General features: G+C 50.6%; 1 protein-coding gene across 3 annotated transcripts in view; it reads left to right on the top strand.

The window, feature by feature from the left end:
- The window catches only part of PICK1 (protein interacting with PRKCA 1), a 71,421-nt gene that overhangs the window by 46,009 nt on the left and 13,235 nt on the right, over positions 1-12,177 (top strand). Inside the window, exons 2-4 of one of the 3 annotated variants that reach the window (XM_019752959.3) lie at positions 3,599-3,699; positions 10,726-10,887; positions 11,026-11,123. In XM_019752959.3, coding sequence (XP_019608518.1) covers positions 11,083-11,123 — 41 coding nt within the window. In that variant the 5' untranslated portion in view covers positions 3,599-3,699; positions 10,726-10,887; positions 11,026-11,082. Of the gene's footprint in view, positions 1-3,598; positions 3,700-9,636; positions 10,888-11,025; positions 11,124-12,177 lie in introns of those variants that run through there. The other 2 variants (XM_074326387.2, XM_088796496.1) reach the window with 2 other exon arrangements.

The following is a 12,177-nucleotide window of genomic DNA, read 5'->3' as shown; positions in this document are numbered from 1 at the left end:
TTTAAAGTTATTTGACATGAAGGCATGGAGTGTAGCCTATATTTAGGAAAGTCCCATTTCTCTGGCAAATCATCTGACGTGGACATTTAAGATCTGGGCGTGTGTATTTATATATCTTCAGCTTGAGGTAAGGAGCTTGAATCAGTTAGAAATGCGTTTGACTACAATCACAGAAAACCCAACTAGCTCAGAGGGAGCTGCTTTTCCCCTGTCACAGGAAGTCGCCGCGAGGCCATCCAGGGCTGATGTGGCTCAATGACACTGTTTTGGACACTCCGATTGTCAAAAGTAGACGTCCTATTATTCACTCTGGAACCATCTCTTTCAAGCTTCTGGTCCCCATGCCATTTTTCAGCCTTCTGGGACTGAGAACAGCCCATGTACACCCTGCTCTGCCCCAGCCTGGGGACACCAAGGTGGCAGAGAATCTCAGGTGGACGTGTGTCTGTGTTCACCCAGCCCCGGTCTTCCAGGTTCCACTTGGGGGCTGGGACCAGGCCGCCTGGTGCCTGGCCTGCTTGTGGGAGGCTCTTCATGAGGAAGTGACCTGCCTGAGGATCACTAAAGACGGAATGACTAAAAATAAAAATAATGAAGCTGTGAGAAAACAAAAAAGAAAGAACGAATAGATGGATGGATAGAGGCAGGATGAGAACCTGGTTTTAAGCTCTTGTCCCCACCCGAGTGACAAACTGTCGAGTCTAAACATCTAACGTGGTATACGAGGCCCTGGAAAACCTGGCCCTGCTGACTACTTGACCTCATTTCTCACCACTGAATTGCTGTGGCTCACACACACCATGCCAGTTTTACTCTGTGCCTTTGCTTATGCTGTTCCTTCTTCCTGGAATGCCTTTCCTTGCTGCCCTCAGCCCTTTGGTGTAACTTTGACTCACCCATTTAGAATCAGCCCCCACACTACCTCCCTCTGGAAGCCTCCCTGACCTCCTGGCTGGTCTAAGGGTTCCTCTTCTGACACCCAGGGTACTGAATTTACCACTCTTAGTTATACTTTTTTTGTTCATATGCTCTCCCCTCCCCCCAGCCTGTGAGCCCCTCGAGGGAGGACTATGTCTGATTCACCTCAGCATCTGCACTGGCCCTGGTGGTAGCACATTTGAGCAGGAAGTCATAGGACCCGGCTGTACCCCACTCCTGCTCTGAAGACAGCCTTGACCGAGTCAGACCTCGCTGCTTCCCCGTCCAAAATGTGGGAGAGTTGGGCTTCATCAGATCACTTCTGAGGACCTAGCCATCCATAAGAGGAGCAAGGCTGGCGTGGGACAGCCCGGCCTGAGGGCCTCAGATTGGTCAGAACCTTCTCTGCGGCCACTTATGGTAGGGAATGGGGTGGGTGGGGAGTAGAGGAGGTGGGGGGCTGCATTCTGGGCCTCAGCAGACCAGACCCCACCGAAGAGGCTGGCCTGGTGTCCCCACAGTGGGGACAGTGGCCCCCAGCAGTTATCAAAGGCCAGCCGGCTCCTCCCCAAGCTGATGACTGGAAGGCGGGAAGGGGATCTCCCTGGGGCTGCAAACGTTCTGCCACTGCCACTGACAAGTGGGGCCATCCGTCAGCCCTGAGCACAATGGGGTCATTAACCCCTGACCCTGGCCCCTTTTTAGCCACTTCCTTTGGAGGGCTCCCCCTCCCCCACAAGGACAAGGGAGGGGAAGATTTCTGTGAAGCCTCCCTCTTCAGTGAGGGGCCCAGAAGCCATGTCACAGCTCTGTGGGCCCTTCCGAGGCTCAAGGTCCCGGTTCTTGAGCTCCCATCCTCTGTGGCTGCCTCAGGGGTCTGGGGGTACCTCCCTCCCTCTGCCTCCCACAGAGGCACCCCTCAAGTCAGATTGGTGTGTATGGGGGAGGGGACAGAGACACAGACAGAGGCTTTGTGAGTGTCACTTAAGGTCAGAGATGGCTTTTCCATTTACACAGTGTATTCAAAGGGACATCATAGACCAGTCCCATTTGTGAAATTCGATGCAAGAACCCCAAATAACATACTAACAAAACAAAACCAGCAATGAATAAAAAGGATATAGACATCATGGCAGAATTGGGTTTATCCTAGAAATGTGTTTTTATATTAAAAAAATCTATTAATGCCATTCATCACGGTACTAAATTACGGGAGGAAAGTCATAAGGTCATCTCGGCACTGGCAATACATTACGATCAAACTGTTCTAGCAAACTTGGGATTGAAAGAAACTTCCTTAAACTAATCAAGATTATCTACAAAAACCAGCAGAAACACAGTTCCCAAAAGGGCAACGGACACACATTCCTTAAAAGCGGCGAAGACGAGTTGGCCCTCGTCCATGCATCTGTCCAACATTATACCTGGGGTCCTAGCTGGGGCAGTAAGACATAAAACAACAGCAACAAGGTATAAGGATTGGAGAGGAAGAAGCACACTGTTATTATTTGCAGATGATAACACTGTCTACATAGAAAACTCAGAAGATCTACAGAGACATTATTGGAACTATGAAAAATTTAGCAGAGGTAGGATATTCCCATATCAAATCAATATCAAAAATGAATTGCAGCTACAGCATGTGACTAAACCTTGAAAATGTTATGCTAAGTGAAAGAAGTCAGTCACAAAATGCCACATTTAGGAGATTCCATTTATAGGAAATGTCTAGGATAGGCGAATCCACAGAGACAGAAAGCAGACTCATGGTTGCCAGGGGCTGGGGAGAAGGAGGGATGGGAGGTGACTGCTAATGGGAGGTGTCCCTTCGGTGTGATGGAAATGTTCTGGAATTAGACTGTGGTGATGGCTGCACACACAACCTTGTGAATACACTAAAAACCACTGAATTGCACACTTTAAAATGATGAATTTTAGGGTGCCAACTTTGGAAGAGGTGCAGTGAGTCTCCTAATAAGACAGTAAAAAAAAAAAAAAGACAAAATCTTTTAAAAAATGAATTTTATGGTGTGTAAATTATATTTCAATAAAAATTGCATTTATAAACATCAGAGCAACAAAGTGTAATTTTTAAAAATCCTCCATTTACAAATTTAACACAAATTGAATCTGACAAAATATTTATAGAGGAAAGCATAAAATGTGACTGAGATATAGCCACTCCGGAAAATAGTTTGGCAGTTTCTTAAAAAATGAAACATATACTTACCATGTGACCCAGCAACAGCATTTCTGGGCATTTGTTAGAAATAAAAAATTCATTTCCACACAAAAATATGTACACGATTGTGCATTGCAGCTTTATCTGTAAGAGTCAAAAACTGAAAACCTAGATGCCCGTCGGTTAGGACATGCAGAGTGCCACTCTGCAATGAAAAGGAACTAACTGTTGATACACGCAACCACCTGGATGGAGCTCGAGGGAACTGTGTGAAGGGAAAAAACCTGTCTCCAAAAGTTACATGCTGTGTGGTTTGTTCATGTCACCTTCTCAAAATGACAGAAGTCTAGCGATGGAGAACCGATTGGTGGTTGGAGGATTGGGGAGCAGAGAGGGAAGGGAGGTGGGTGTCACTATCAATGAGTAGCGCGAGGGGTCTTTGTGGTGGCAGGACACTTCTGCATCTGACTGTGGTGGTGATTCTATCAATCCACACAGGTGATGAAACTGCATGGAACACAACGCGCACGCACGAATGAATGCATGTAAAACGCCATCTTTAACCTGCGGATGGGACTGATGTCCATTTCCTGGTTTTGGTAAAGTACTGTGGTGATGTAACATGTCACCACTGGGGGAACGGGGTGAAGGGAACATGGACCCTCTCAGTACTATTGTTACAACTTCCTGTCTATCTATAATTATTTGGAAACGAAAGGTAAGACAAAAAATGTTATTAGAAGACATTAAAGAAGATCGCAAAGATTTGCTTCAAAATAACGAAGGCCGGGATGGGAGAATGGGCAGGAACGGACAGGGTTACGGCTGAAAATAGAGTGGCCGTGAGGAACAAGTGGTAAGGCTAGGTGTTGGGTAAAAGGAGCTGCATTCTCCTCTTCTAGTTTTGTACACACGAAATTTTCCTTAATAAAACGTAGAAGAGAGACCTAAATAATTGCAGAGAGAGAGTCATTAACTTGCATAGGGAGATTCAATGTCACAAAAATTCCCGAATTAATTTCTAGATTCAATTCAGTCCTGATCCCCCCCCCCCCCACACACACACACACACGCACAGGGTTTTGGTGGAGCTCGTCAGGATGATTCTGAAAGTAGCAAGAAAGGGCAAAGCACTAAGCATAGCCGAGGCTCCTGAAGAAGAACGAGGGAGGGGCAGTGCCCTACCAAATGTCAGGGCTGATCCTAAAGCTGTAGGCAGTGAGCCAGCGTGGTATTCATTGGTGCGAGATGGACAGCCAGACCGATGGGAGAAAACGGAGCCTGACACGTATGGATATTGAAGGTGAGGGTGTGGCAGGTCAGAGGGGAAAGAGGAAGAAGAAACAGTCACATCTGTGTCACACGTACTTTCCTGTGAGGCTGGCTTGGCTCTCAGCATCCCAGGAGTCCATTCCATACTTAGTGGAAGCTCAGGGCCAACGATGCCCGGGGTCTTACGTCTCTGGTCCCAGGCTCCTGCCAATGTAGGGTCCTGCCAGGCTTCCCAGCCCCATGTCTGAACCACGGGCCCCCGTGCTGGACCTGCCGATTCCTAATCTCTGGGGGTGCCCCAGCATCTGTGTGGTTACTAAGGTCCCACTTGAGTTGGAGAACCCCTGACCTACAGAAAGAGAAAGAGGGAGAATGACAGAGTGAGAGTCAGGGCGGAAAGGGGAGAGAGGGAATGAGAGAGCAAAGGGCCGGTCACTCCACAGACAGCGTGGCCGGGCCGCCAGGGGCAGGGAACAATCAGGCACTGTCCCTCTCCCTCCAACCCCCTGGGCTCCCACCAGCTTTCATCACTGACCTAACCCAGGGGGCAGAGCACTAGGCGAGGGGGAGGGGAGGTCAGGGGTCAGCCCATTATATGCCAAGTAAAGCCAGGAATAGAGCTGTTTTGGGGGTCGTTGGGGGGACTTCGGGCCCCATGGAAGCCCACATCCAACCTCTGCTCAGAGGCAGCCCAGGAGGCAGTTGAGAGTAGAGGGGAGAGCTGCCCAGTACCCCAAGGACAATGAGGTCCATGGCTCCATCAAAGCTGAAAGTGGGCTTCTGGAAGGATGCAAATGCCTCTGAGCAATGCCAATTCCCCTGGTCAGCCATTGCCGCCCAGGTGGGGGAAGCTTTCCTGTCCCTATGGGATCTGGCGCCACGGACACAACGACCACAGGGCTGACCCACCCAGCCAGGGCTCCCTTTTGCCTCCCCACCCCGGCTTCCCAGTCGAGCAGCCCCTGTCCCTGCTAACTCCCCTTGCTGCAGACTCAGGGAGGGAGGGACAATGCCCCCCATGTCAACCTGCTATGGTAGCCAGTGGGCTCCAGCCCGCGCACAGATCCAGCTGCTGTGGCTCTCGTCTGCCAGTCTCCCGTGGCTCCCCAGTGCCAGCCCAAGTCCAGATTCTGACAGAGGGCCTTGCTGACCACTGCCTAGTCTCTGGGCTCCTGCTCTCGGTGACATGGTTATTCGTTCACTCAGTAGGAATGCACTGAATATTCTTACAGGCCAGGCACTATGCTAGGTGTTAGCAATAGCGGTGTGACCTGAGCAGGCCAGGATCCTGCCCCCAGGGAACTTGCAGTCTGGTGGGGAGACAGCCAAGCAGCTGATTAAGAAGCAAACAAATGCGTCATCCCAAACTGTGCTATGAGCCCAGCGGGGATGAATGGGTGTTCTGACAGCGACCAGCCAGGTCTGTACTTGAGCTGGATGCTCAGGGAGGGCTTCCCTGACAAGGTAACATGAGGAGAGGTGAGGATAAAGTGAGGGAGTCAGCATGCCTGGGGGAAGAACATTCCAGGCAGAGGGACCTGTAAGAGTAAAGGCCCAGAAGTGGAAATATTCCAGCCTGTTCCAGGAACAGGAAGCAGCCAGAGGCCCTTGAACAGAAAGTGAACAGGAAGGAAGAGTGGGCGACATGCTGGAGGAGCAGCCAGGCCTCCATCTCTAGGTGAGGACCCAGGGTTTACTCCACGTGTAATGGGAAGACTTTGGAGGGGGTTGAGCGGGGGAGTGTCATGGTCTGACTTAACTTTAAAACCAACACTTGGTCTCTTATGAGAGCTATTTTGCTGTGGAAACCAAAGCTCAGAGAGGTCATATAACATTTCTGTGGTCACACAGCTGGTCTCAGGCAATGCTCTGTCCAGCCCACCACCAACTCCCCACAAGTCCACATTGGCACCCTTTCCCACTGGGCTCCCCTTTAGATTTGGGGCCTCGCCCAATGCACTGAAGTGGGAGGTCTTATCTAGTTTCAGGGTCTGTTGTGTCCACTCATGTCAGGGTGGGACCTTGCTTTTCTTGTTCCCTGAAATGTCCTCGCAGCCTGGATGTAGTAGGTATTAATACAGTTTATCGAATGAATGAATGAATGAATGAATGTATAGGTGAATGACTAACCTCACTTAAAAGGGCTGTGGTGAGGTTCACATGAGACAATGGAAGTGCCTTGGCAAGGGGCCCGATGCACAGTAAATGCCCAGTAAGTGTTGGCTGCTAGTATTAGTGTCACTATCTGTTCGATTTTAAAACCCATGCTCTAAGTATCTCAGCTGTATAGCACCCACCGACCCCTCGTTTCTTGCCCTTTACAGGAGCCTGCAAAGCCAGGTGTGAGTCAGGCCCTGTGCTGGGGCCACAGCAGTGCTGAGGGGTAGGCATGTCCAACACAGCATGGCACGCGTATGGCCAGCCTTATCCATCGCCTACAGGCTACAAAGCCTGAGCAGGGCTGGGCGGTGACAAGGACAGGAGTGGACAAGTAGGGGGAACTCTCCTGCCACTCTGGTGCCCCGGGGGTGTTTCTCCCGATGGCCACTGGGTGGCAGCACATCCCCAGGAATATTGGATTGGGGGTGGGGGCAAGCTTTTCCAGACTGAACCTGAGGTTTGGGAACTGAGGGGTGGAATCTTGCAGGGGACCCAGGCCCAAGAGAGATTGGGGTCACACAGTATTCAGTGGCAGGGCCAGGCCAGGTGAGAGGTCATCCGCCTGCCTGGATAGCCTCAAGAGCGGAGCAGGGGAGAAGGAGAAGGCGCAATCTTGGACAGAGAGGGTCTGAGGACAAGTCCTGGCTCAGCCTCCTGGAAGTGGGTGGATGTCCTCGCCCCCATTGCAACCCCTGCAATCCTACCCATCTTGAAGAAGGTGCTCAAACCTCCCCTCTGAGGCCCTTGTTGACCCCTCTCACCTGTGACTCTGGCAGAAATAACGGTTCTCCCCATGTTTCCACTTGTATTTGGTGACCTCATCACCCCTGTCACTGCCCCTACTGTCTGTCTCAGTCCCCCTCGCCCCACCACAGTGACTTTCTGAGCACAGGGACTGTACCTGGTAACCCCCACTGCCCGCTCCACCTGTGCCCTCTGCCGGTGTCACCCTGCCTGGGTACAACACCTTCCTCAGGACTCAGCTGAGAAGTCACATCCTCCAGGAAGTCTTCCCAGGCTTTTGGTTACTCCTAACATGAGGGCTCTGGGGCAGGGATTCTTGGCACCACAGGCCTCACACTCAGGAGGAACAGGCACACCGGCTGCACAGACACTCTACATCCTGAGCCTCTGAGACAGCCGTCCGTTGCAGTCAGCAATGAAGGTGCCCATGGAACTTTGTGAAAATGCAGCCTTCAAGCCCATGCAGCTTTGTGAAAATCCTCCTTCCCCAGAGATGGATCCAATAGGTTTGCGACAGAGCCCAGGAATCTGCACGTAAGACGCTTCCCAGATGAGTCTGATGCAGGGGCCTGAGCATCCAATGGCCCTTTAGGTGTGTCCTACGCCCAGCCCTCTGAAGCAGTCAGGCAAAATGATTACAATGAGGAATGACAACAAAAACCTCTGACGTCTGTGCCAAGTGAATCACTCACAAAGCACTTTCAGACTCGCTTTTCCCTTTTAGTTTCGTCTTTATAATTCCTATCTTGGAGGCATCATTCCCATTCTGCTCAGAGGAAAAGGGCAATTGGCCCAACATCCCCCAGCTACAAACTAGCAGAGCTCGGATTTGGTCTGGGGTCGTCCTGGGGTGGCAGAGCTGCAGGCTATGTTAAAACTCCTAGGTTGGAGGTTGCTGTTTGCTGAAAACTGAAATTCCAAAACTCAGGACCTATACTTGGTGATTCCAGCCCCATGGGGGACGCTCAGGCCACTGCCATTGTCCTGGTGGACAGGTTCAGGCCCTCATCATCTCGTTCCCTCTCTGCCCATTCATGTCCTCTCCTCCAGGGCCGAGGGACCGTCCCATCTCATATAAAGCCGCAGCTATTTCTATGCACTTCATCCACAGCCAGGTATCATGTGTCAGGTCTGTGCAAGATGCAGAGTAGGGCAAGATCTGCCCCCAGGCGCTTCCTATCCGGCTGGGGATGCAGAATTGATTACTTTGGTGATGGAACATGGTACTCCAATTTTCTTTCCCCTCAAATAAATTCATGGTCCCAACCTCACGCCCTTAATTGGCTGGAGCAGGTTCCATGCTGTGTGAGCTGACCCAGGAGACCCCCCCTCCACTGACAAATATAAAGTGGGTCATAATACTTTCACTCTACCAGGCATTACAAAGCAATCTGATTTTCTTTTTCTTGTCACAGTGACACTTACTGATGGATTCTTAGCGTCCTATGGAAGGTGTGAATGCCAGGAAGTATAAAGTCAGTATAGACAGGGAACACACGAAGAAGAGAGACAGGGAGAAGCAGTTTACAATTTGTCAAGATACGAGCCCTAGGTCCTAATTTTAAAGGATGAAAGCTTCCCCAGACAAAATACAAGCATGTAATAATAGTTAATGGCTCAGGGAAGCCCTGCAGGATTTCCCAAGGCAATACAAAATTAATTTTCAAGTGAACAATCTAAATAACAACTGTTTTAGGAGCTCAGAAAAAGGGGCAGCTTTGTGAGCTGGGATTGTCTGGTAAAACTTCCCAGAAGAGGTGGATTAGATAGAGCTGGGTCGGAAGATAAGAGAGGATAAAGCAAACAAGAGGGGTCTGGGCATCTTGCTCTCACCTGAGAAGAGGGTCCTGAGTAGGTTGGGGTCAAGAGGCCTGAGTGACATGTGTGCCATGTGAATTGTTTACAAAGCACTCACACCTGTTTCTCCTTTTTATCTTGACCTTCACAAGTACCTGTTGAGAGGATCACTGTCCCCGGTTTACAGATACCCAAAGCTCAGAGTCATGCAGTGACTTGTCCAAGATCCCCAGCTACAAAATGGCAAAGTCTGGGCTTGAATTAGGGCTATTGTGTGGTGGGAGAGCCACAGCCCATGTGAAAGTATCTGGGTCTGGAGGCTGCTGCTTTTTAAAACTGAAATTCTGGCCTGCAAACAGGGTTTGGAGGTTCCAGCCCTAGCTCTGCCTAGGACCACCTGTGACACGAGGGGAAGCTGTTTCCCTGAGCCTCAGTGTCCTTACCTGCAGAGTGGAGCTGACAATACTTGCTCTCCTCTCACAGGGCTGTGGTGAACTTTAAAATCCCATGGAAGTGATCTGAACTGCAGAGCAGTGGGTACGTGGGACAGGTTTTGCTATTGTGGCATTCTGAACATCTGCTGTGACTCAGATTGACTCCCTAAAGAGGAGGTGGGTGGGGATCCCATTAGGCTATGGGATATGCAGATAATCATCTTTGTGATTCTCTCCTTCCTCCAAAGCCCCTGGGGCAGCTAGGGAAGGAAGCTGGACAGGCCTGGGCCCAGGCTCCCTGGATGAGATGGATGCCAAAGCTGTGGCTCTGCGAGCACCAACCCCCTTTAGGGAACCCACTTTACACAATAGCTGTGGCTGCAGAGGTTGGCAGGGAGATGAGATTTGAACTCCTGGGCTGTGAAGCACTGATGGCATTTCCTGGCCCTCAGTGAGACCCCAGAGGAGCTGCTCCTGAGGGCTAACAAAGGACATGGGGTGTGAGGAATCTTTCACCGAATACCAGAGAAAGCATCCCTACCTCAATACTCTTAGATTGCATATGGGGAAAGGAGGCGTGTAAAGAGGAGGTAACTTGTCCAATGTGTCGTTAATAGCAGATCCGTGAACATAGGTATGCAGGTGTTAAAAGGGCACTGGATTAGGTGTCAGAGTCTCAAAGTCAAGATCTGGATCTTATACCAACTGCAGGTGGCTCCGGACAGAATCCCTTTCCCTCTCTGGCACTTAGTTTCCTGGTCTGCAAAAATGGGATTAGGCTGGCTCCGACATGTCATTCTATTAATAGTAATACCCTAGGACGGGGTGCTGAAAATGTGGAAGGGTTTGTAGGCCATTGGACTTCGCCGGAAGTTTCCCGACCCAGGATGCTTCTGTTGCCACGGCAACCACCGGGCTAGTGGTCCTCAGCCTCCCGCTGAGGAATCTGGGAAGAACCTTGCCCTTACGAAGATGGCGGCAGCCACAGGACAAGGGGTGTGGTTGAGCGCTGTCAGACTGTCCAGACCTTTCCTCTGTTTCCGCTTTCTCATGCTAACGGCGAGCTTCCGTCAATACTTGTTCTCTTTCCTGGTTCTGGGAGTCCCGGGAGCCAGGGAGGGAACAGTTGTTTGCAGGGACTGGAGTAAATATCCAGGCAGGGGAGGCGGGACTTCCGTGTTCTGCCGGAAGTGACGCGACAGTCACGGCCGCCGACAGGTGGAACGGCAGGTGGGTTCAGGTGCCAGCCTGGCCGGGACCCGGCTGTGGGACCGACGCTTCCGGTGAGCGACAGAGGCAGCCCCCAAGTGCCTGAAGACCCGGCGGAGAGATCTGGGATCTGAACCCAGCGTCCTGGCCTGGAGTCCCCCCCTATACCTAGTAAGAATCACCTACCCACTCGACAGGGATTACCCACGGTCCAGAGGGGAGTGGGAGGGCCTGGATCGCCAGGGTTGGGGTTGACATCTTGGCACTTGGGTTCCCTAAATCCTATGCTCCTTTCTCTCCCGGATCCAGTTCCCTATTCCCCTGCGGAGCTGGGCAGTTAGCCAGCCCACCTCAACTCTCCGAACCATGTTTGCAGATTTGGATTATGATATCGAAGAGGATAAACTGTGAGTATTTTGTTCCCCCAAGTCCCAAAATTGCAGGCGCCCCAGGTTCCCCAGATCCCAGACTTGCCAGTTCCACCAACCCTTGCTTTTCAGCGGTGGATTAGGTCTTGTAGTGTAGCAGAACCGACCCTTCCCTTCCAGGAGCTCACCACCTGTATGGGACTGTGGACACATCAACAGATGACTACAATTCAGGACCATAGGGCCTTAATGGAGAATCAGCTGGCTACAAGGAGAGCAGAGCAGATGGAGCAGTGCTTATGTAGGATGTTCAGGGAAGGCTTCACCGAGGAAGTGGCAATTGAGCCAGGTTTCAAAGAATGAATAGAAATGCCGTAAACAGACTGTCCTCCCCACTGCAGACGATTAGTGGGATACGTTTTCAAAAATTAAGTTAATCTCATTAGAATATATTCTCCTTCAGAGCAAGGCCTGGGTCCAATGCCTTTTTGTGTTCTCAGCACTTTATAAGGTGCTTGGCAGCAAGTAGGTTGTTAGCAAATGTTTGTTACGTGAAAAAGTGAGTGAATTAGAATATCTACCACAAAACATAAGTAAGTGCTAATTTATAGTGAAAATTGAGAGGTGATTGAGTAGGGCAATTGAGAGATAGGTGTTGGATAGTTTAGCAGGAGAAGACTTCCCAGAGGAGGTGGACATAATATTCCATTTGTGCCTGAGAAGGTGACAAGGACAGAGTCTGACTCAAATCTCAGCGGTAGAATGAAGAAAAGGAAGGGGGACCTATTTTTATGGGGTGCCTGATATGGGCTGAGTTGTTGGTAAGTGCCTTCTATGCACTCATTACAATAACTTTGATGAAGGAGCCATTTTTTCCATACCATTTTATGGATGAGGAGACTGAGCTGCAAAGAAGGTGACTTACCCAAGTCCCATAGTTGATTAATGGCAGAGCTGGGATGTGGTCCCACATCTGTGTGACTCCAAGAGCTGTGCACATTGCAGCACAAAATGCTGTCTCTCTGGCCACATGAGAAAGAGAAAAGGCTGTGCAGCATTTGGAGCCTCTTGGGGTTTTAGAGGCCCTGTCCCC

Source organism: Rhinolophus sinicus, chromosome 1 (genome assembly GCF_057876585.1).
Source record: "Rhinolophus sinicus isolate RSI-liver-muscle chromosome 1, RSI-T2T, whole genome shotgun sequence".
Lineage (NCBI taxonomy): Eukaryota > Metazoa > Chordata > Mammalia > Chiroptera > Rhinolophidae > Rhinolophus > Rhinolophus sinicus.
Note: the sequence above shows the minus strand (reverse complement) of the source record. Positions and strands in the feature narration are given on the sequence as shown.